Source organism: Dipodomys spectabilis, unplaced genomic scaffold (genome assembly GCF_019054845.1).
Source record: "Dipodomys spectabilis isolate Male_0828 unplaced genomic scaffold, ASM1905484v1 ptg000019l, whole genome shotgun sequence".
Classification (NCBI taxonomy): domain Eukaryota; kingdom Metazoa; phylum Chordata; class Mammalia; order Rodentia; family Heteromyidae; genus Dipodomys; species Dipodomys spectabilis.
This window is the reverse complement of record NW_024870696.1, coordinates 13973237-13998168: the sequence shown is the minus strand read 5'-3', so window position 1 is coordinate 13998168 and position 24932 is coordinate 13973237. Positions and strand designations below refer to the sequence as shown.

The following is a 24932-nucleotide window of genomic DNA, read 5'->3' as shown; positions in this document are numbered from 1 at the left end:
CTTGTACTGGGACTTGAGCTGAGGGCTCTATGTCCTTGCTCATTGCTGACACCCTACCACTTGAGCCACACCTCCATTTTCAGCTTTTACTGGTTGACTGGACATAAGAGTCTCTTGTATTTGTCTGCTCAGGCTGGCTCTTAACCTCCATTTTCTCCTGAGTAGCTAGGGATACAGGCATAATCCACTAACACATGGCTCCAAGTATTTTTTTAATGTGTTATATAAAACATACACCCAGCTTCTGCTGAAGACAAGCTGCCCTCCAACAAACCTAAAATTTTCACTTTATTACTTAAACATAACTTCACTTTTATTTGACTTTGAGGGCATCATTTACTTTTGAGGAATCAGGTTGTCACAAAATGAAGAGCAGGGAAACATTGCACAGATCACGCAATTATTTTAACGCATGATAATGTAGGACTGAGAGTTTCTCCACACCCACATGGCTACATGTGTGCAGGTGGGAATTTGTTTTTATAAACTTTATTTATTTATTGACCATGCTTGATGAAAACCATAGATTTTGGTGCTTTGGTCAAGATCTGCAAAATCCTTTTTAATAATATCTAAAACAATAATAATTTAATAATATAATCCATAGATGATTGCAGGTAAAAGTGATATAAATCATTCTTATTCCATCCCTATTTTTTATGGGATTGTCCTGGAGTTGTACCATTTTAAACATGTTACTTGTTGGGTTTGAGAAAGATATTTTTTTATCATGTTAAGAAAGACTTCTTGGCACTGTGTTGAATTTTGTTCAGAATTGAATCTTTTTTACTTACCTTGAAATATTTATAGTATTTTTAACTGATCTCCTAGTATGTCACTCACACTGATACCATTTTTTATAGTTTCTCATATCAATATAGTACTAAACATTTTCTGTCTTCTCTCAAGATCCAAAAGTGCCTTTAGTCTTCACCATTCTCCAAAATCTTATTTGTAGGTGAAGAAGTTGATGTGGCCACATTGACAATGACTGTTGACAGTCAGCTGAAGGTCAGACACCCTCTCCTCATATTGCCAGCAGCCTCACACTGAGCAGCTGGTAGGATAAGAGGGAGAGTATTAAAATGTTTTTCTAATCCTAGGCATTTCCCTGTGATTAGGATTATGACATGAAAAGTCCCCTATAGGAACAGATGCCTGGCAGACCTTGTCCATCAGGTTGAGCAGCATGAAAGGCATGGAGCTAAAATCCCCAGGGTAGGTCCTGTGCTGCTCCAGTGGGATCCCTGCCTGGCAGCCTGGCGAGCATAGCAAGCCAGCCCTGAGCAGGTAAGAACTACACTTCTGTTCTCCTTGGGTTTTTGCAGAATTCAGCCCCTGTGGGATGGGATAGCCCTGTGGACACTGGGTATGTTGTAAGGTATAAGATATAGTATGGTGTAACAGTTAAACAGTAGCTGTTGAGTGAAGGTGCCCATTTGTCAAGTTGCTGACTGCACCTCTCTCTGTGTTCTCTTTGCTCCCCCACCCTGCCCTGCTCCCTTTCTTGTATCTGACACCTGTTTTACCTCTGAATTTCCAGGATCAGAGCTAGTAGTTGCTAACTTGTGGCTCTTATCACCATCCATGATCAGTAATATTTTGGGGGAAAGGAAGAGGAGCAGGAGTGGGAAATCTTGGTGTGCATCTGGTTATATGTTGGGGTTAGTCGGGATACCTAGTACTAGCCCCAGCTCTGCCATAGACTGCCTTTCTCACATGGCCTGAGTAGCTAAACCAAAACCTTTGGAGTTAGTAGTTTTGTAAAGTCCCATCCTTCCCAGTGGGGACTTTTTCTTTCATTTATCCATCTGACATTTGCTCAAAACCTTTTGTGCACCTAGCACAAGTTAGCAGCCAGAGACACAGTGAGGCTCAGGTGTAGTGCTGCTTTCAAGAACCCTCTGGTATATAGGGGACAGTAGCATCTGGCATGGACAACTGTGTGCGACAAGTGTTCTATGAAGGCTGGCTGGGATGATGGCTGACATCCCTGAGAAGGACGCATGAGAACTGCGTACTGAAGCTCTGGGAGGACAGGCCTTGTTGGGACAGGGAAATGTTTTTCTCAGCTCAAATGGCCATTACAAAAAAATACCACAGGCTGAGAGGGGTTTACCAGCACACATTCCTTTTTCACAGTTCAGAAGGCTGAACTGTGTTCCAGGCAGTCAGGGTAGTCAGAGTTCTTCCTGGCTTGAAGGCAGCAACCTTCCTGCTCTGCCTTCACAGCTAGGATGGGGCTTCTGGAAGAGAGAGCGAACCCTGTGGTGTCTCTTCTGACAAAGCCACTACCACCATCATGGAGGGGGGCCCTTCTCATGACCCAGTTATATCCTATGACCCCATTCCTAACCCCATCACATTAGCAGTGAATGTTTCACCATATGAATAGATTATGATGCAGTAGATAGAGGATGCTCATGTGTATGGAGAGAAGGAGGGTTTCTCATGTCCTGGACCATGGTGATAATAAACCAGAATCACCAGTCAAGGAGCCAGAAACAAGTAGGTATGATACAATGCATGCAGTGCAGCTGTCAGTGGTCATAAGAGATGAGTCAATAAGGTCCAGGCATCTCAGGAAGGAGTTTCTGAACTGGGGAACCTGTGGTTCCCAAACTGCCTGCCTCAAACCACCTGGCAAGCTTGTTAGGAAACAGATTCCTGGACCCTCCCGCATCTTAAGGCATAAGAGTCTCCACATGGGAGGACCTTGAAATTGGCCTGTTGCCAGCATCTCAAGGATCCCTCCAGGCCTGGCATTCAGTCCCAGGGAGGGGGGTAGGGCAAGCCCAGGGACAAAGCCCTGGCAGTGATGGGACCCAACATCTCTTACTGTTCAGCCACAAGGAAAACAAAGGGCAGAGGGAAGGCCCTGGGGTTGTGAATCACTTCCGGAGCTACTGTTGGGTCAGCTGCCTCCTTGCTTCACCATGAGCCTATGATCAAGACAGAAGCTACAGGGAAAGGTGGGGTTTGGGTTGGATGAGTGCTAGTGGTCTGTGCTGACCTGATAAAGGTGTCTCTCCCCCCCTTCTTGTCTCATCTCATGTGAACTCTCAAGTTCATCCTATGTGAAAGCCAATTTCATATCCTACTCGGGATTCAGGGCCCAGTAGAGAAGCTGGGAGAGAGGGGTTGTGCTTCATCTAGGGAAACTCAAAAGAAGCTTCTGGGAATGATGGGGTTCCTTGGTTTGTTCAAATGGAGGAGGAGACTACACAATCACTACCACATATTTGCTTCCCTCCTAGATTTTTGCCTAAAACATAGTAATGAACTAGATAAAATATTCTAGCCCAGAAATGTACCAGGCTGTAGGAAAGGCCACCCACCAGGGCTTTCTCCTCAAAGATGGAGTCCAAGCCCTCCAACAGGCCCCTGAGGCTCTCCACCAGACCCACAGCATCCCTGCTGCCGCCTCTGCCCTCACCTGAACTTTATGGGTTTCAGTTGCACAAGGCAGCTTCTCCATGCTGTGTAGATGAGGCTCCTTGCAGTGTAGATGCTAATCTCAGCCTGAAATGCCTTCCATCCCCCTCTGAATCTTCTTATCCAACACACTCCTCAACTCAGCTCTTCCTATGACCAAGGTACACCTCCGTAGGCTACCAGGTCAATAGGAAACATACCAGGTTTATGTGTCTGCTAAGCTGTATTCAACTTTGGTCAGAATCGTTAAGGGCAGGGCCTACATATTAAATTTTATTCCCCAAGGAAGTGGAGGTATTGCTCAAGTGATAGAGCACCAGATTTGAGCTTAAAAGGCCAAGCAAGAACGCAAGGCTCTGAGTTCAAACACATATAGACACATTTCCCATCCCTGACATCAAATATCTGTGGAACAAAATAGCAGTCAGTCCCTCTGAGGTGTAGGTGTCAAAATAGTTATAATTTATGCTAAGATCCTTCTTAAAGATTTACATGTTGGTGTGTCAAACCAGTAGTTTTTTTTTGGGGGGGGGGTCCAGTTGTAGGGCCTGAACTCTGGGCCTGGGCGCTGTTCCTCAGCTCTTCAGCTCAAGGCTAGCGCTCTACCACTTGAGCCACAGCACCACTTCTGGCTTTTTTCTTTTTGCTTATGTGGTGCTGAGGAATCAAACCCAGGGCCTCAGGCATGCAAGGCAAGCGCTCTACCACTGAGCCACCTTCCCAGCCCCAAACCAGTAGCTTTAAAAGCCTCCAAGAAAATAGGGCACCTCATCTCCCATCTCACAAAGTAACAGATTTAATGAGTAAGCTGAAGGTGATTATTTGCATCTCATAAGATGTGGGGAGGGACCTTTGGAGGTTTAAACATTAAACCTTTGCTGGAATTTTCAGAAACCTGCCTTACAGATCATTAACTTCTGGGGAAGAGAGGACTCCCGGAGTTGCGGAGAAATCTGAGTTCAGAGACATTTCTGAAAAGTAAGGCAGAACGTTGGAGCCAGGCAGAATTTGATTCAGAGTCTAGCTGTGCTAGCAATGTGGCCTTAGGCCAGTCATTTAACCTCTCTGTAATCCAGATTTCCTTACCCTAAAGTGAAGCAACATGGTTCCTATATGTCAGGGTTGTAAAGATTTAAGATCTGATATGAGGTGCCTTGGCTCATGGGAAGTCCACCAGCTGCGCAGCAGCAGCAGCATTGTCCATAGGACTAATGTTTGCCCCTGGGGGACAGGAAGGATCCTTTCTTGGTTTTCAGAATTTTGTAGAAGAGGAGAAGCTGGCAGGATCCAGAAAGGAAGGGCTAGACTGATATTTTGAGTATCACAGTACTTCATGTTTTTTCCACAAAGTATTCTATTTAAAACAAACAATGATAAAACTTACCTAGATCTTTCTTGTAGAATATGCAGATGCCGGGGTGCTTTCCAGAAGGCCAGGGGCTTTGTTATGGGATGCTAACCTAAATTCAGCTTCCTGATCTGTAGGAACGAGACCACAGAGTACACAGCCCAACACCTGGTGCTTGCCCTCCTGCCATGGATGGTACTGTTCCTACATCGTGATATGGCAGTATTGATTAACAGTACTGCTTTTGGACCTACTTGCTTTGGGCACATAAAGGAAAGTACCCAGACTCTATAGACCACCCGTCCCCAGAGCTGTGTGACTTTGGATCTGTTCCCTAACACCAGGCTTGCCTGGATAATCTCAGGTCAAGCTACTGGCAGTTTTCAAGTTCTCAGACCTGGGTATGGTTATCTGCCAAGATGCACCCCCCCCCTCCACACCTTCTGCAGGGCAAGCCTGCTTACTCAAGGGAAGCCAAGCCCTTCTGGAAGCTTCTTTCTCGCCATGCACCACACAGACAGAGCCCTTTCAGTAGCTAACCTGGCCATCTGGAGAATGATCTTGGTGCAACCAAGCACAAGAACCCTTTGCTTTATAGTAGCTCACTTGCAGAAGGAAAAAAGAACAAGCAGAGATGCCTGGAATGTTCTGGCTCCTCTCTTGTCTCTTGTCTTTGGGGGAGAAGATAGGTTTGGAAATAGACTTGGCCACATGTCCGGTGGGTAAAGACAGCGCTGTTGGTTTGAACCACAGTGTGGTGGAGGTGGTGGGGGGGGGGGGGGGAGCCGATAGCTTAAGCTCCCAGCTCTAGAGCAAGTGACAAAGTGTGGGCAGGAGTCCCCGGGGTCCTGAAACACAGTTCGTCGCTACCGAGGTGACAGGCAGGCAGGATGAGGGGACCCTTGTCCACTCAGGGTGACCCTAGGCCCCACCACAACACAGAAGCCAAGGACTTCGGCTCGGAGGAGACCCGGGGGACAGCCCCACCAAGAAGTGTCTAGACTCCTCGGGGAAGGCAGTGTAAACAAAGGGCGGTCTTAACTTCTGCCTAACTCAGAAGGTCAGCTGAGCTCCATCCCCGGGCCGCAGGGAGGGCTGAGCGGGCTGGGCGCAAACTCTGGGCCGGTGCCTAGGTTGTTCCCCGGGGCGGTCGGGGAGAAACGGCTCCCGGAGGCTGGGGGTGGGGAGGCTGAGGTCCCGGTTCCTCCAGCCCCTTCCGCTGCCCCTCCTCTCGCTCCGCCACTCCTCTGCGATGGCCCGGGAGGGCGCCCGGGCAGCGCTCTCCCCTTCTGGGCAACGCTGTGCGCTCTCGCACCGAGCCGCGCACCTCGCTCTCCCCAGACCCCGACCCCGAGTCGGGCAGGCCACAAGGGGCGAGGCCTGCGGGCCTCACTCCCACCCGCCCGGATCCCGGGCTGGAAGTCCCTCCCCGAAGTCTGCTGCAGGCCTGGGAGGGAGAGGGTAGAGGACGGCCTCACCTCTCAGAGGGATGGAGGGGATGGAGGCCGAAGCTGCCCGCCACAGCCCTCCGTGAGTATGCAGCGGTACCGGGTGGAGGGAGGAACCTCGGCTGGCTGCTGGGGACCTGAGACCTCCTCGGGTCACCGAGCGGGAAGAAGGAGGAGGCCCGCCCTTCACGTCCATCTTCATTCCGACTCTGAGTTACAGCCTGGGTCATGGGAGCAGACGGCGCCCATCAGAACTGTCTTCCGGGAAGACTGCCCAGGGACCTTAAGGGGACCATCTCATTCTTTAAGGTCTCACGACAGGGGTCCTCTGGAACGCTGTCCCTGGGTTTGGCCATCCCAGAAAGGGCTCCTATTACATCCTAACCCTGTTTTCTGTTTGGGACCTTGGAAGAGAGGGAGAGGTAGCTGGACAGCAAAGAGAAACCCAGCACATTCTAGGCTAACTGATAGAGGACAAGATTTCTACCCTAAAGATAGTTCTTAAACTTTTTTGTATTATATGTGTGTTTTGCTTTATCCTGAAACACTATGTATAAATTGAGCTGTAACAAACAACTGTAGAGGGAACTTGGCATTTCAGAACAGTTTATGGTGAATCTTTATGTCAGTATGTGAAGGGAATAATGAATTCCTAATTGGTAGTTAATATATATATAGATTTCATACACTGAATTTACTTGGAGAGAGACATTTCTAGCTGTGTAATGTTAAGTAGCCTTTTCTTCGAGAACAGAGTATTAAGACACTGGAGCCCTGTGCCTAGCTACTCAGGAGCCTGAAAGCTAAGATCACAGTTCAAAGCTCGGGTAAGAAAAATCCATGAGATTCTTATCTCCAGTTAACTACCAAAAAGCTGGAAGTGGAGGTGCTGTTCAAGTGGTGAAGAGTCAGTGTTGAGTGAAAATGCCCAGGCCCTGGTTCAAGCCTCAGTGCTGGCATAAGAAAAAAGAAAAACACTAGCATGTAGGTATACAGGCAACACTTCAGTGAATAAAAGGCTATGCTTTTCTCCTCCACAAAGCCATTAATATCAGCTGTGGTACTGAAGGAGCTCTGTGGTGCTGGGAAGTCACTTACTCCCTGTGGACTAAGCAGTCCTATCTTCCAAGAGAGGTGGTGGGACTGAGGGATGGCAAGTGTTTTGCAAGAGCCCTGGGTTTATTATAAGCCTTTTACTCCACACCGGGCCTCTCCTTAGCATCTGTGACACAATCTCTTAGTTAACTTAGTTTTTCCATCTGCAAAAGTGATGATAATAATGCCACTCTTGACAGAGTTGTGTCAGGATTATTTGAGAATGATTGAAAGCATGTGAAAGGACTGCCTGGCAGAGAGCTGATAGGACTTGGTGATTGGTTGTAAGCTCCCTTTGAGTACAACCCCATGCTGAGTTCTAAGGCTTATATACCCAGGGCCTGGTGAGGTTGGGGGGGATACACCTTTCACTGGAGGGACGGAATTGGCCTGATCCCTTCCTCAGGTCCCTCCTCCACAAGGGACAGCATGGTAGCCATTAGCAGATGTTGACATCCTCCTCCCAGCAGTGGCCAGCAAAGGAAGAGGCCAGGGATTGGAGAACCATCCTAACTCTCACTCTTGTCCCCACAGACATCAGGTTGATGTTTGAAAATAATTTTGTTTATCCATAAAGCAGAGATAGGAGGATAGAACACTACTGAGACTTAGAAGAATAAATTCAATAATAACATATTTGTACTGCTCTATGATTAGGACTTCTCTAAGTTACATTCATGTTAGAAGACTGCTGTCTCCAGGTTATGGTCATCTGGGCATGGTTCCACACCAAGGTATTTTGGGAGCCAAGCAAGTTGCTAGAGCCACCTGAGTGCAGGGGCTGGGGTCTCAGGAACTTTGTCTGTTTTGTCTTCCAGAGAATCCAAGACTTGGGACAGAACAGCCAGCCCCATGCAGGTAACATCCGCTGTACCACAACTGGCTAATAGAACCCTCCCAAGACCCTGGCCATGCCCTCAGGAAGCCAGAACACCCAACTGGATGGCTCCTCAGCCCCCCAGAACACAGGAGCTACAAAAGCCCTTTGTGCTGCAGTCTAAAGTGAGGGCTTTGAAGGAGATGACAGCGAGTAAACAGGGTGAAAGCCCTAAGACATCCAAATGCCGACAAGTCAAGACCAAAGGAGTCCAGAGCCCTCCAGAAGGCTCTCCCCTGCCAGATGCTGTGCTGGTCCCCCATGCTGAGAACCTCACTGATGGGCAGCTGGACGGCTGTGTCAATGAAGAGCAACCCTCCAGGAATGGGGGACTTGGGCCTCCCAAGTCACTTGACCCTGGGCTTAAGTGCTGGAATGGGCAGAGCGTGTGGCCTCCAGAAGCAGCATGGATATTGTGTGAACATGAGAGGAGTCTGCTTCTAGGGTCCAGCTCTTTGCAAGACAGCCTCATCCACAGAGTTACTCCAGGTCAGCGAGAAGGGTCTAGTCCTTGTAAAGTCACCCATGTACCCAGCCTGACAAAAGAAAGGCCATATCGCCTTGAATACCATCTGGCTACAGGGAGAGACCTGGATAGCATGTGTTTGACCTCTGAGAAGGACTTAAACCCTAGGGCAGTCCCACGGGGGACCCTCTGGAGAGCTGGAGAGCTGGGAGCTTTGGGCCCAGGGGATAATGCTTTGTCCCTGTCTGACCAAGTAGAGAAGAACCGTCTTCTGCTGCAGGAGATGCTCAAGGTCTCTGGACAGAGTTTCTCCAAGGTGGCAACCCCAGCCTGGACTCCATCCTTGGACAGAACTCTATCAGGTGAGGCTAACTATAGTCCAGCTGGGCAGAAGAGGATCTAGGGGAAAGGAAGGAAGCACTCATGGTAGGGAGCAAGAAAAGAGTTGGCTGTCACCAAAATAATCAGAGTATCATTTTATTGTTGGCACTGGCAATTTTTTTTTACTCTCTTCACAGGCAGGCCTGCCTGATCAAGACACTAATCCCTCCAGATCAGTGGGAGGTGGCTCCTTGTACTTTGGGGAAGAGGCTCCAAGACTTCTTCCCTTTGCTTTTTTTTGTAGCCTTTTCCAGAATGGCGTTTGTAGTCTTGCCCTGAACTCTCTCCCTCTGTGGCCCTCATCACCCTCTGGCAGGCAAGCAGAAGACAGCCCTTCTCTTCATCCTACTATTATGCTGGCCCACTGGGCCAGAGTTCTACAATGGCAGTACTGGGAGGTGTGAGTGTTTAGACGAACTCAAAAGACAGCCTTCTTTCATGAACTCATTCATCATTCTTCTCTTGGGGGCCATTTCAGTTATCGTAACAGCCTATGCCTGCACTTCTCAGAGACACAGGCAAGGTGTTGGATTTATCTGGAAAATAAATGGCCACTCACACTTTACTTGATGGTCATTAAGTGCCAGCTGAAAGCCCAGTTTCTGATGTTACTTGATCTCTCTTTCTGGACCCTAGAGCGATCAGCAGGGGACATGGACTTAGACGCAGGAAGCTCCCTACAGGACTCAGACCGGAACAGGTAAGGACTCAGAGCCACATTTTCTCTCCCTCCTTCTTTGCCTCATACTCACATTCATTCCTTACCAGGTCAATAGGAGAACTTGAAAAACTACAAAACAGGCGAAGCTATGCTGGTAGGCTGAGGGCCACTGTAGATCATCACCCTGAAACCCTGGAGAAAGTGACAGGTAGCCCAGTGCCCTAGGCTGCTGATATTTGGCAAAACCACCAGGTTTTGAGGTGTGTGTGAGGGCTCCATCCTTGGCCCAGGCTTCTGTCTCTTTATCTTGAAAGTTGAAAAAATCTGTCTGGTTATGACAGAATTGTTATGACGTTAACATAAGAGAATGAATGTAAAGTTTTCCTCCACACATTCTTTTCTTAATTAGAGTTGTGTGCTGGAGTCACTCAAGGATTTCACCTGCAACCTGACAGTAACCCCAATAGACTTTCTCCTAGCCCCTCTACCACTGTTTGGCGGAAGTTGGACAGGCTGTGTAGGGATAGGAAGAGGGACACTTATCCTTCCTGGGCAGTGTCCTGAACTAGACAAGGTAATAGAAGTACACTCAAGGTACAGTGGGGCCCACCTGGGGCCTGAGCCATCCCAGGTACCCACATAGCTTCAGCTTCCATCTTTTCTTAGCTCTTAGTATAAACGCCTGAAGGAGGCCCTGGAGCTGGAGCTGGCTCCATTTCCCCAGCTGCACAGTGATGTCAGCCTCTGCAAGGTCTTGTGATTTCTGCTGAGAGCAGAGGTCAACATTGCTGCTTTTCTGTGATCAAACTGCTCCCTGCATAAATTCCACTCAGTTTGACCTACCCTCCAGAAAACATGGGCAGGGCTTCTGTTCTAGTACATTTAGGCTGCTGGGTGTTTACAAGCAGTAGAAATGTGTTTCTCACAGTTCTGGAGGCTGACATCTAGAGAGATTCCTTGTCTGATGAGAGCTTGTTTCTTGGTACACAGAGGGTACTTTCTCACCTTGTCTTCACATGGTGGAAAGGAGCAAGGAAACTCTCTGGGATCCCTTTTATGAAGGTACAAGTAATTAGCCAGGCGCCGGTGGCTCACGCCTGTAATCCTAACTACTCAGGAGGCTGAGATCTGAGGATCGCGGTTCAAGGCTAGCCGGGCAGGAAAGTTCATGAGACTCTTTTTTTTTTTTTTGGTCGGTCGTGGGGCTTGAACTCTGGGCCTGGGTGCTGTCCCTCAACTCTTCAGCTCAAGGTGAGGGCTCTACCACTTGAGCTACAACGCCACTTCCGGTTTTCTGGTGGTTTATTGGAGATAGGAGTCTCACGGTCTTTCCTGCCCGGCCTGGCTTTGAACCGCGATCCTCAGATCTCAGCCTCCTGAGTAGCTAGGATTACAGGCGTGAGCCGCCAGTGCTCGGCTTTGTGAGACTCTTATCTCCAATAAACCGCTAGAAAACTGGAAGTGGCGCTGTGGCTCAAGCGGTAGAGCGCTCGCCTTGAGCTTAAGAGCACAAGGACAGCGCCCAATCCCAGAGTACAAGTTGCTTCCCCAGCCCCTTCTAATATGATCATATGAATTTGAGGGACAAAAACATTCAGACCATGGCAACCCTAGTCCCACAGCCTGCTTTAACAAGGCCAGGGCTGCCCAGAGTCAGGTGATTGGGCTACTGCTCGGCTAAGGGTCTGGTGGAGAAAAGAATGCCTGGCTCTTTCATCCCTAGTTACTTCTCACCTGGTCTCCTCTCTTATCTCCTTAGCCACTGTTCTCATTCTTTCTTGTCCTTTTATCATGGCCCTACCGGTGTGGAGGAATTTGACTGCAGAAAGGACTATGGTCCTCAGTGACACTCCATTTGGCCCTCTGTCCACCTCCTGCCCTGTGGAGCCCTCTGAGGAGGCCTGGGCAGAGGCTGTGTGCCTCCGGGACCCTTGCCCCGAAGTTACTTTGCCCACTCCTACTACCTACTCCATCACTTGGGGGAAAGGCTTTTCAGGAAGGTGCAGCCTTTGATCAGAGGCCACTGTTGGCAGAGCCTGACTTACATGTTGGGTAATAAGTAATAAAACCACTCATTTAAAAAGAGGAGGACCTCAAGTAGAGGTGGAAGAGGCTTTCCAATAGTCATGTGAGGAGATAGCATTGCTGCAGAATCCTCAGGACAGGGACTTTGGGGTTATGATCTAACCTTCCAGCCATCTGAAACCATGGGCTGCTTCTTAAGAGTTTAAGTAGGTGTATATGTGAATGTGTGTGTGTGTGTGTGTGTGCATGCACACATGTACTATATGATGTGTGAATGTGTGTGTGTGTGTGAGAGAGAGAGAGAGAGGCAGGGGGGAGGGAGAGGGAGAAAAAGAGAGAGATAGGGGAGTTATGTGGAGTGAGGAGAGATATCTTAGTTTTTGAAATACCCACCTAGGATGACCAGCACAGAAGGACATAAGGTTGGCAGGAGGGCCAGGTCCCTGCTAGATAGACACCCGGAAGAAGGTCCAGAGAACATAGGCAGATTCAAGTAACAGCCATGCCATGATGCCCCAGAACCCTGTAGGGCTCTGTTTTTCCCATAAGTGCTATGACTTTTGGGTGCTACTTCCATAGAGCTAAACTTCTCAAGAGATCTGTGAGTAAAGCATGCCCTGGGAGATCCGTTTGAGGCTAGAGTCCTGCATTAGAGTGGTCCTACCACCCCTAAGTGGGCAGAGGAGTGCTCTAAGGCTATGGCCAACCACTGGCAGGGCCTTCTTGGGGCAGTGAATTCTGCAGAATTTCTCAGGGTTTGGGGGAGAAATTGTTGTGTCACATTCACTTAAGCTTAGAATCTATGTGGTTGAATGTTGCAAGCAAATAACCATCACAAGCAAGTTAACTCAACATGTACTTAATTATGCCCATGATTGTTACTGCTCTGCAACATAATAATGCAACAAGCTTATGAAATGACATTGACTGCTGAGCCCAGTTCTTGGAGTGGAGGAGACCCAGCTTGCCCGATGGTGGTCCCATGGAGTCAGCTATCCTTGGGAACCACTGAGGGTTCAGGACCTTAAGTGCTAAGGGTCAGATGCAGAGGAGACCTCTACTCTCAACTTCAGGGATTCCCCTGTTATTAAGGGGCAGAGGAAGCCCTAGGGGATCAGAACTTCCCAGTGTCACAAATGCAGCTGCTGTTTTCAAGCTCATTTATGCTTTTATTATATGCCAGCTGCTGTGCTAAGTACTGTTCGTGCATTCTGATTTTATACTAATGACAAACTTTAGGTGTTGGTCCTGGTTCACTGACAGAAACTTCTCTGGGGGGGGAGATCTCATCTACTGTCAATAGCAGTTTCATCTAGAATTTCATCTCTATAAAATGGCCATAGCCAGCGATCTCAGCCTTTTTCCTTCCTGAGGCTCTGGAAGACATGTTGGAATTACAGAGTATGGTATCACCCTGTATTGATTTGACATGATCAAAAAGTCTTTGAAACCAGATGAGCTGCAGGAGTCATTGGAGTACTGGCTGCAGCTATTTGAGACACACAGATAGCTATAGGATACCCTGCAGCTATGGGACACCCTAAAGCTATAAAACACCCTGTAGCCGTAGCATACCAGGCCTGCAGAGCACTGTGTCAGGCTGCTACCGGTGCAAGCAGCCTGAGGCTAGCAGTCTCCACTGCAAGGCTGTACTGCCTGCCTTTGGGCCATTCTGATCTGGGAGGCCTCAGACCTTGGAATGTGCCTGCAGGGGAGAATGAGAGGAGAGGGTTTCTAGGTTGTGCTGTGTTGTGCTAGTGATGAAGAAAAAACAGGAGATGTCCTCTGTGGTTGAGTTCTTCTCCTCCCAGGGGTAGGATAGTTCCCCTAGTGAACATGCCCTTCTGGAGGTCATGAGCAGACAGTGCCAGCCACACAGCAGGGTCTCTATTTTTAGGCCCTTGTTGGGATAGCTAGAAGTCTAAACTCCTTGACTCCAGCAGTTTGGAGACTGTAAAAGCAAGCAGCTCTAATGAATTTCACAGGCCTGCTCTTGGCTCAAGTGCTCAGACCTACAGTTGTGAGAAAGTTGAAAAATGAATATGTTAAGAGTATTTTTAAGATTGGGAAAAAACACCAAGTTGGCCTAAAGGCTGTCACATACAACATAGCACAGAATACCTCATCAAATGTCTAGGTATTATTTCCATGTACCAGCTGAATATCCTACAACTCAATTTATTTGTGATATATCTACACAGAAATGGTGTCAGTTCCCACAGGTGGAAGGCTCAGTCCTATGAGACTGTCCCCACTTCAGATACCAGTCCCAAGGGATGGCCCATGCTTCTGACCAACTGGCTATCAGTCAGGGCTTACACCATTCCTTCCTTGGATTTGATTAATTTGCTAAGACAGCTCACAGAACTCAAGGAAAGATTTTAGTTTACTTCTTTATTATAAAGGCTATTACTGAGGACAACCCTTGGAAGAGATAGTTGCACAGGGCAAGGTTGATGTCATGGAAAAGGTGCCACCTTTCATCTCCTTTCTGGGCATATTTATTCTAGGAACCTCCATGTTCTCAGCTATCTAGAAGCTCTTCCTGTCTATGCACGTTTCCCATTGGCCGGTAGCTCACCCTTCATTCCCGTTTACCTCTTAGGAGAATGGAGTGGACTGAAAGTTTAAACTTTCTACTTCTATCTTAGTTGGGATCAGACCCATCCAGAGCCTATCTAACCCCACCATTTTACTAGCATATGAAAGACTTGCAGATCACTCTACAGAGTCCAAGGGTTTTAGGAGCTGTGTGTCCTGAAGCAGGGAGGAGGAGGAGAAAGAGACCCAATGCATCTCAGTTACATCACAATAACAAATTGGAGCTCCTATGTGAGCCTAGCCCTGGGTACAGATGTGAGTGTAATTTTAGATGGAAATTTTGATGTAAATTCCCACTGCTAGCCAGGCCACAGTGGGGGCTGTTCCAATATAGCTAGCTCTTCTTCTTGACTTTCTGGAGGAGGAATTGTGCAGGTCATGGAACAAGAGCTGAGAAATTGTCTGGCACAGGAAAGCAGGAAGGAGCTGGTGAGGGTGAACCTAGGTCTGGGGCCTGTGTGGGCTTGTGAGGGTCTGAGTGGAAGCAAGACAGGACATTCCAGATGAGTGAGGAGGGCTGCCCACGTGCTTGGGAGAGCTGTGGACAAATAATAGGCATACTCCTATAGAATACAGAGTGGAAGGTGGGCTGGGGCCACTTATGGAAAATACTGGGAGTTAAGTTTGAATCTACACCTGAAAATGTTTTACATTCACATGGTCTTCCTTCTTCGCTGAGCCTCCCCATTGCAGGGTTATCTTATTTCCTGGAATGGGGGCTACCATGGTGTCAAGGAGTCAGGTGATGGGGGTTGGAGACCATTCTGTGTCACTGGTTAGGTTCTGAATCTTCTGGTATTATCTAGCGTCAGGGGACATGAGCAGAAACACTCCTGGCCTGCTCTAAGATTCCCCGGGTGAGAGAGATCACTGAAACAAGAGTAGCTGAGCCCTGCTTGCCCTGCTGCTCCCACCTGCCCCAGCCTGCCCTGCTACAGCCTTTCTTTATGCAGCCACAATGAAAACCTCGGTAACCTTGCCTGGAAAAACATCCCATTTAGCCTTCACTTGCTCTTATAACGTCTAGTGTCTTGAGCCTTAGAGAAGAGGAAGCTAACCCTGAGCCCTACACAAAGTCATTGCCACTTGGAACATTCAGATGTCCTATGCCACATCCCCACCACACTCACGTTCAAACCACGTATGTATATGTAATCATCATCCAATCTTTCCCAATCAGGGAACTCAAGAAAGGAAATTTACCTGAGGCTATTCACCTGGCCCCACTAGGCTGAAATCCAAGAAAAGTCTTCCTCCTGCCCCTCCAGAGCTGAGCAGGCCTCTGCCACCCTCACCTAGATACCCGCTACCACCCATCACCAGTACATCTCACACTGAGCTCTGATATTAAGCAAGGATCAGCCTTCTTTAGGAAGGTGAGATAGAGCTGTTCTGCTTTCCTTAGAAGAACCTAGACCTAGTGTTAAATGCTAGAGCCTACTGGCAGCCCTTTCTAAGGGAGCATTCTTCCTTCTTCAGGAAGAGAAGGGTCTGTTTACAATTGGGCATCAGTTTCCCTCTGCTACCAGCTGGCCTGCTCCCTTCCCTGTTCTGTGGAAGTCATCTTTTCCATGGAGACTTTTCCATGAAGGCTTTGAAAAGGATCTCTTTTCCAGAGAGCCTAGCAAGCAAGCTTTCTTTAGCTGGACAGAATGGTTTGTCACTTCCAGACATGCCTTTCTTGCAGACAACATAATGGTCTAGTCATTTGAGTGATTGTAGTTCATGTGCAGGAACTCCTTTGCTCTAACAGGATAAGGATGATGTACAGAGCACTGGTTTTAAAAAAAAGTACTGATGATAATTTAAAATGCTAGCATGTATAGAATCCTAAAAAGTACCTAATGCTGGGCTGGGAAGGTGGCTCAGTGGTAGAGCACTTGCCTTACATGCCTGAGGCCCTGGGTTCGATTCCTCAGCACCACATAAGCAAAAAGAAAAAAGCCAGAAGTGGCATTGTGGCTCAAGTGGTAGAGTGCTAGCCTTGAGCTGAAGAGCTGAGGGACAGCACGCAGGCCCAGAGTTCAGGCCCCACGACTGGACCCCCCCCCCCCCCACACACACAAAAAAAGTACCTAATACTATGCTAAGCCCTTTAAGGGTATCGTCTCACTCACCTTAACAACTCAGCCTTTATTTAGCAGGTGAAGAAACTGAGGCTTAATCTTCAAGTGGTCACCTGCCAGCACAACACAGCTAGGAAGTGACCACCCAGGGATTAGAACTCAGGCAGCTGTCTCTGAAGCACCTCTCTGGGCTTTATCCTGCCAGTGTCTGCAGGACACTGTCTGCGAAGAAGGTGCAGGAAGGAAACACTGTAGTGAGCCCAAGTCCACGACCCGCTACTGGCACAGCTTCCTTCCCTCAGGAAACTGCACACAGTAGGACTTCATCCTCTTGTTTGTCTTTCTCTTTATTTTTTTATTTTTGTCAGTCATGGGGCTTGAACTCAGGGCCTGGACACTGTCCCTAAGCTTTTTCTGCTCAAGGATAGCACTCTACCACTTTGAGCCACAGCTCCACTTCTGGTTTTCTGGAAGTTAGTTAACTGGAGATAAGAGTCTCACAGACTTTCCAGCCTAGGCTGGCTTTGAGCCGCGATCCTCAGATCTCACCCTCCTGAGTAGCTAGAATTACAGGTGCAAGCCACTAGCACCCAGCAACTTTGTCCTTTTAAATATACAGCTTCCACGTTGTACTCATAAGTTGACTTATGGAATTGTAACCCCTTTATACAACTATTTAATAATCACAATAAATAAATAAAGATATAGCTTTCAAATATGCAGAAAAGAGACAAATACTAAGGAAAGAGGTCCAAATGTGTTCTGTATACTATATATTTTCCCTTTATTGTCTGCATACTGGAATGTGGAAGGACCTATCTCCTATTCCCTATTTCCTAGTTAATGTACCTGAGATGCAAGAGTTAAACTCAGAGTTGCTGGAGCTCATTGCTTTAATCCAGGATTATGATGGCTGCAGAAAAGTTCGCTGTGTCCTCTTGACCTCCCTAGCTAGGAGAAGGATGATGGTTCTCCTGACCTGCTTGGCTGTGAGGGGAAATGAAGTCAAAACGAAGCCTATTCCTCTCCAGGAACTGATGGAGAGACCAGAGAGGGAGGAGACACCCTCTGCCCTTTGTCCTTAGGATACGGGTGGCTGGTAGGCAGAGGGAATGGTTAGTACATGCTATTAGCCCTCTAGTTTCCCTTAACAATTAGCTCTTTGTAGGATTTGCAACCCCACGAGAGCCAGACTTGAGTGGTGTGAACTCCCAAGGTAGGAACCTCTGAGTCCTCTCACCCCTCACCAAAGGCTGTCTGGCCAAAAACCCAGACTGGCAGGATGGAAGTGTGAGTCCTCTCCCTTTTCCAAGCCCCATTCTTACAGATGGGGAAACGGAAGCCTGGGAAGGCAAAGCACTGAGCTACCCACCCACTGAACAAATGAGCCCCCGAAGTGCAGGATTTCAGGATAGTCGTAGGTATTGTCTGTTCTTAGGTAGGAATTGCCTTTGTCTGATGGTTCAGTGACTGTTCCACCTCTGCCAGGAAATTTCCAGAGGAATTGTGAAAGCTAGAATTGTGGGATTGTAATCTGGGATAGGTAGGGACTAGATCTGGGGCTTTATGTCCTTGGCAGAGGCCAGGGCCAGATTGGACTGGAAAGTCTCCCTCAGATGGAAAGTAGGCAGTACAGGCTCAGCATCCCATGACACTACATCCGCTTGCTTCCTGGAAGAATTACACCCCTCCCCAAACTCCCCACAGAGCCACAATGACTAGAGTTGTGCTCTGCTGGCCTTGTCTGCAGTCTGTGAAAGGGACTGCCACCATCCTCCGGCTCAGCGTGTTACCACATGGATGCCTCCAGGCACTTAAAAACCCTGCTTTTCGAATCAGTGGAGAAACCAGCTTTGTCTGCCAGAAACTGAAGCAGGGAAGCTGATGAGAAATTAAAAAACAAAACAAAAAAAGCAAAAAACAAAAAACTGCTCTAAGTAGAAGGAATGGAAAGGAAGCAGCAAAGCTGCAAAATGGCTTAAAAACCTGGGGCAGGGCTGATTGTGGCAGCATCGGGCCAGCTGCCCAGGGGCCCTCCTGCCTGCCCACCAGACCTTGTGACAAATGCCCTCCGACAGCCAGGGAAGCACAGCTGTCACCGGAAGGTTCTGAATGTGAGGGCGAGCCGCCAGAGGCCCGCGGCTGCAGGGCCACCTCTCCGGGCTGGTAACCTCATTATCTCTGCTGTTGGAGCAGGAGCCCCAGGGAGCACAGCTGTTCTCTGCCTTCTTGAAGGAGCAGCCTGCTCTGGAAGCTGTGGGGTGGGGGAAGTGGGGGACCCTCTCCTGCCAACGAGGCCAGGAAGGGGGGAGGGGCAGCAGCAGTGGGGCCTGGAGATGCACTTTTGCATCACCTCACGAAGCCCTCTTTCTTCCACAGCCAGGCCTGGCCCTGCCAGGGTGTGCAGGCACAGATGGTGCCTTTATGCTAGCAGCCTTTCCCTCTCTGGCACAAAGCACAGCTTGATGCAAATGATGAGAAGAAAATAAAAAAGAAAATTGCCTGTCCAGAGCTGGTCCAAGGATGTCTCAAGGAGCCCTTGTCCCTGGAGGCCTAAGTTGTGCCCTTATCTCCTGACATCTATCTCTGGCAGCAGGAAACTTCCTGGTACTTTATTTTATGGTCCTGCAAGGCCCTTTCTCCCACAGGGAATATGGAGTGACTTGTTATCATGGAGGTCACAGGTCTGAGATCCAGGCTGTGTTGAGTCTGCGATACCTGATTTTTCTAGGGGCCCTTCTGTGGAGGCAGCCCAGCTTAGATGACAGTTACAGCAAAGAGTGTGTCTGACCTCAGCCACAGACATCTTCTGACTGCCCTGGGAGGCAGGGAGGAAGAGGAGCGGCCATGGGGGTGATGCTGGAGGCAGCAGGGCTGGCTGTTATCTGCTCTGCTCTGCTGTGCTCTCAATTGATGTTCGACCTTGAGCAATGTGCCAACATTCCTCTCAGCACTGGACACCCTCATCTGTCAAGCGAAGCGAACACCTGCCCTTGGCCAGCCTGGCCAGGGAGAGCAAGCTCCACAGAGAGCACTGCCCATTAGAGGGAGGTGTGGGCTGCCGTTATTGCTGTAGCCCAGTGCAGGTGGTGTGTCACTGTCTGGAAGACAGCTTTGGAAAGGGGTACTGTCATTTCTGCAGCTCTGGACTGGCCAGGGAGGCGGTGCATCTGTTGGGGTTGCTAGAGGACCCTTATTATTATGAAAATCGAGCCATTTGCTCACTTGGTTTGGGTCCAGCTTCATTTCTCTCAGTGCCGAGCCTGTGAGCCTTGAGCTGATGCCTGACAGGTTTGGATGGGGACTCAGGCAAGAAAGCACCAGGATTTATAAAAATGTCACTCCCCCAAAAGATGGGAAGTTTGACGGGCAGCTCCCAGATTCCTTCTGCAGTGGGAGCCAGGGGTGGCAGTGTGTTGCTTGTGTGGGATTGTGGGTGCCGAGAGACAGAAGGAGGCAGGGAGGTCTACAATGAAAGACCATCTGTCTGGGCACAGGCCCAGCCCCACAACCCCAGGCCCTTCCCTTCCTCCTACTCCCAGATAACTTCTACTATCTGCCCAGGGAAGGAACAATAGAATAATCTAGAGACTCCTTTATCCTCTCTAGATCCTCCTGGGGTCTCCCTCTAGTCCCTCAAGCAGGACCAAACTTCCCTGACCCCTATTAGGGCCATTCTCCAGGCCCCAAGCCCCATTCAGGGACCCTCTGGAGGAGGAGCCGGAGGGGGAAGGCTGCACACGCAGGGCTTTTCCTGGCGTAGCCCGTGCCTTACACTGTTAAAGCCTTCTAATCCATGTTATTTTCTTCTAATCCTTTCCCCTCCCTCCCTGGCCTGTGTGCCACCCTGCAGGACCTTTGGTTCCAAGCCGGAGCCCATGCTGAGTGCCAAGCATGAGGAAGCCAAGCATCTGCTGCAGCACGCCCGCATGAAGGCCAGGACCCGGCCCCTCCGTGCCAGCCATGATATTGTGCCCACCATTGCTCAGGGCATCCGGTGAGTGGGGCCTGAGCCAGAAAGGCCTGGGAGGGCCAGGGAAGGGAAGGGTCAGTAGCAGGAAATAGGTGAAATCTAACCCAAATGCCTCTATTCCCTCCTTCCTTCTGTGTCTATATGTTTTCCATGTCAAGCACTTGTGCTGTGATCATTTAATCAGTCAACACCCCTTTACAAAGGGAACCATTAGGTGTTGGGAATTGAGATACAAAGAGGAAACATGATCTGAGTTCCTTGGGGGCATAGAGATCATAGTCTCTAGGAAGATAAATATTCAGTTCTGTAGGCTATGTTGTAGGAGGGAAAGACCCTGCCTGGAAAGCTATACCTCTGCCTGGAAAGGACAGGTAGAGCTCCCAAAAGGAGGTGGCTTCACAGTTGGGGCTTGAAAAACATGTACATATTCATGGGCACCTGGAGGCAGTGAGCATCCTAGGGATGAAAGCCAGGAGAAGCAGCATCACAGGATGAGATGGAGGCTGGAGCTCATGGCAGCCTCCAGGCCTGCTGGACAACTTAGATGTCTCCTGTAATAGTTGGGAAGACTTACCAGGAGATAGCTTGACTGCATAATCACATCTGCATTGCAGTAGAGCTGTTCTGGCTGCTGGATGCATTGAATCCAGGAGACGAGTGGGAAGAGGCTGTTGTCATGTCCTGGTGGGAGGTACAAGAAGGAGGGTATGGGGACTTCTCAGAGAGTCCCCAAACCAGGAACAAACTAGCCACCAAGTAGCCAAGAAGGACTGAGACCTGGAGCCAGGCTGTGCATCTCATTAGCTGTGTGTCTTCCAGAAGTCTTTGTGCCCCCTTTTCCTTATCCACAGAATGCGGACTATAATAGGGTTTTCATGATGTTTATATAACCTATGAAAGGTACTTAGTACGATTTTCTTCCTTTTTTTGGGGGGGGGTCCGGTTGTGGGGCCTGAACTCTGGTCCTGGGCACTGTCCCTCAGCTCTTCAGCTCAAGGCTAGCGCTCTACCACTTGAGCCACAGCGCCACTTCCGGCTTTTTTCTTTTTCTTATGTGGTGCTGAGGAATCGAACCCAGGGCCTCATGCATGCAAGGCAAGCGCTCTACCACTGAGCCACCTTCCCGGCCCCTGAAAGGTACTTAGAACAGCACGAGGCATATCATGAGTGTTGTAGTACTGTCAGGTCTAGTTACGCAACATTTCTTTATCTATCTATGGGGGAGCATGAGGAACAGAGGCATCCAGAACAGAGCCCAGGGTTCCAACTTGCTTCTGGGTGTCCAGTGGAGCCCTGGCCAAAGGATGATGCCCAAGTGAGGGACAGGCTTTGGAGCTTGCCCAGCTTTGGAGCTTTGGAGCAGCTACTGGAGATACCCACCAGGCCCTTGGAGTCAGGCTCCACAAGTAACATCAGAAATGGAGAGTTGAGTATTGCCCTACTTGCATGATGCTGGAACCACAAGGCTTCATCAGGGATGAAGAGACAGAGAACAGGTTCAAGAGCCTCAGACCAGCATATCACATGACTGCCCTTGAGCACACACCCTACCCTCATCACCTGCCCCGTCTGTGCACACTCAAAGAGCCACTAAAGAGTTCTCTAGCACCCACAGCCAGCTCCAGCTCACACTTCTGGGCCTGAGATGAGGCTGATGGACCATTCCAGATCTTTCCAGGCCTGAACAGGAATACCTCTGTAGCTAGCAAGGCCTGTGGCTCTCAGGCACAGTAAGCCTGCTGGATCTGCCTGTCTCCATCACTATATGGCACTGGAGGTGGGACTCCTAGTAAAACTGGATCATATGCTCTTTTATTGGAGATCCTGAGCCTTTTTTTGAACCAGGGTCTTGTGCGTGGTAGGCAACTACTCTGCCATTCAAGCCAGGGCCCCAGCTTTATTTTCAGTTGTTTGTTTTTTTTGTTTGTTTGTTTGCTTTTTCAGAAAGGATTTTGTGCTTTTCCAGGGTTGGGCTCAGTCTGTGATTTGTGTACCTCTTTCTGCCAAGTGGCTGGGATTACAGACATGTACCACTACTCCCAGCCCTAAGCCTACTCATTAAAGGCTAGGGACTTGTATTTAACCCTTGACATGACTCCATTGTGAACAGAGGCCTATGTTAGTTGTTACTGTAACCCCTAGGACGGGGACTGGGGAGACCCTAAATCCTTTTATTTTCTCTTTTTATTCTCCTTTTATTCCTCTTTCTGGACAGAAGGAACTGGCTTGGAATGGCATGGCTTCCTTGAGGCATCTGGACTGCTCTGCTTCACATATGCATGGCTAGAAGCCTCAGACTTCCAAGGAACTCTCCTGCCCCCACTTTCCATAGCTATGAGACTGACTGAGGAGCCACACATAAAGACCATCTACAAAACAGACTTCTTTGTGTCAGTGTCCTCCCAGGCTCCCTCTCTCCTCCAAATCAGTCCAGCAGCTCACCACTACCCCAGTCACTATGGTAAAATAGGTTCCTTTCTTCCTGCCTGTAGAAATGCTGTAGAAATGCAAGGTGACCCACTTTAACAGCTGCTGTGTCCAGAAAAGAATTACTATGACTTGGCAGCCCCAGTGAATCCTCAGAGAGTATAGCTGAAAAATTCACACCAGATGGCTTGCTGCAGCTGCCTCTAAAGGTTATGCCCCATCAAATCACCCTGGAGAGCCAGGCAGAGTTAGTATGGTGATGTCATGCAGGCCCGAGGCCTCTCTGCTCAATGCAAGAGCCTCTACCCCATCCCTGGCGCACCATGCCTTCCAAAGAGCAGCTTGGAGAGAGAGGAGGGAAGAGGAGGGGCACTAGAGCAGGCTCTGGAAGGCCCTCTTTTTCCTTGGAAGCAGCTGGGCAAGCCGGAATACAGGTAGAGGTAGAGGTAGCTATGCTTTCTGGAAGCAAATCACAAATAAACATTAGGAACCAAGCAGCTCCTACAAGTGTGAGATTTTGCCATCTGGGGGACAAGCACACTCAGATTAGCACTCCCAATCTCCCCAGGGCAACGCCTATCAGCAGGATAAGCCTGGGAGAGTGTCAGTAAGCGATACTGTAGTGTGTGGCTAGTGGCTGTGTGAGATGGCAGAGCTCATGCACATCACAGCCTTGTTGTGCAAAGAGAGGCTTTAGAAAGGAGGCTCCTGATGAAGGCCATGCAACTTCAGGGCTATAGAAAGGGCCCTGATTCAGAGAAGAATCTGTCCTCCAGGGGCGGCTACTGGAGCCCTGCTAGGCCTCTCTTGAGAAGCTCAGCAGTCCTGAGCTGTGGGCGCCTTAGCTGCCTCCCACACTCGGCATATGCCGCAAAGTCCCTCCTACTCTCTTCCACTCTTGCTAACACTGCTGGTGGGAGGGGAAGGTGCTTAGGGTGTGAGTTACTGGGTTGAAGACACCAAACATGCTTAGCTTCCCTTCTACTTTTAGAACAAATTGTTATTTCTCCCTTTGGAGTGGGTTCTGGGATGGCTCCATTCACCATCTTGTTAAGGGCACTGCTGCAGCTCATGGAACCTGGATTCTGTTACCATTTTAAAACCAGATTGTTTTTTTTTTCTTTTCTTATCACATAACCCTCCAGCTGGACTTCTGAGTCATGTACAGAACTTCCATTGGGCTGTTGTTGGTTGATCCTGGCTGGTGACAGTGTCCTAAGCTTCTGCTTGAAGAGTGCCTCTTCTCAGTAGGGGGCATAGTGACTACTTCCGAGTGGCCCCTCAGCCCTAACATCTTCTGAGTCTATGATGGCAGATGCACGGTGCAGGAGTTCAGAGGAGGGAGGCACGGTTGTAGGACATTAGTTAGGGTGTCCAGGGAAACCGACACACAAAATCCACACACAATCAACAGGACGTGTAGAGTTTTATTTTAAGAAATTGGCTCACACACTTGGGATGTGGCACATCCAAACCCTGCAGTGTAAGTCAGAAGGCTCAAGGAAGAGTTCAAGTCCAAACACATCTGCTGGCAGAATTCCATTCTGCTCAATGGTGTCAGTCTTCATTCTCCTAAGGCCTTCAACTGATAGGATGAGGATTACTACATTATGGAGTTACTACATTATGGAGCGTGGTCTGCTTTATTCAGACTCCACCCACTTAAATGTTAATTCTTGTCTAGAAATAACACCTGTACAGAAACATCCTGAATAACATTTCATTTGCGTGGGTAGTATAGCCTGACCAAGTTGATACATAAAATTATCCATACATGGCAGGTAAGTTTTAATAAAGAGGTATTAAAGGCAGGCAGGTTATAAAGGAAGATTTCAGGAAATGGTGACCCAAGGGCTACCATAAAAGGGATGGAGGGGGTCAGAAGCCTGGAGGCCTATGAGTGCGTGCGTGTCGTGTCGGGTAAGGAAAAACAGCTGAGAGGCATGTGCAGGGCCTGTTTCTCACCTCAAAACCCATCACTGCAATACTGTGCCCTCTTGCAGGGAAGGGGGAAGCTAGCTGGGTCCCAGGAGAACCCACAGACTGGAGGCAGGTAGATAAATGAGGGAAACGTGCATCCCAAACATTTCCTGGTAGATTGGTGGAGAGGTTGCTGGAAGAAAAGGAGT

The 24932-nt window shown here is 49.0% G+C and overlaps 1 protein-coding gene across 3 annotated transcripts in view; it reads left to right on the top strand.

Moving 5' to 3' along the window:
• Window positions 1-6011: 6011 nt before the first annotated feature.
• Window positions 6012-24932, top strand: part of Kiaa1614 (KIAA1614 ortholog) — a 32790-nt gene continuing 13869 nt past the window's right edge. For 2 of the 3 annotated variants that reach the window (XM_042674550.1, XM_042674552.1), the window contains exons 1-4: window positions 6012-6313; window positions 8145-9031; window positions 9687-9750; window positions 20257-20400. In XM_042674550.1, coding sequence (XP_042530484.1) covers window positions 6273-6313; window positions 8145-9031; window positions 9687-9750; window positions 20257-20400 — 1136 coding nt within the window. In that variant the 5' untranslated portion in view covers window positions 6012-6272. The remainder of the gene's footprint in view (window positions 6314-8144; window positions 9032-9686; window positions 9751-20256; window positions 20401-24932) is intronic. The other variant, XM_042674551.1, reaches the window with a different exon arrangement.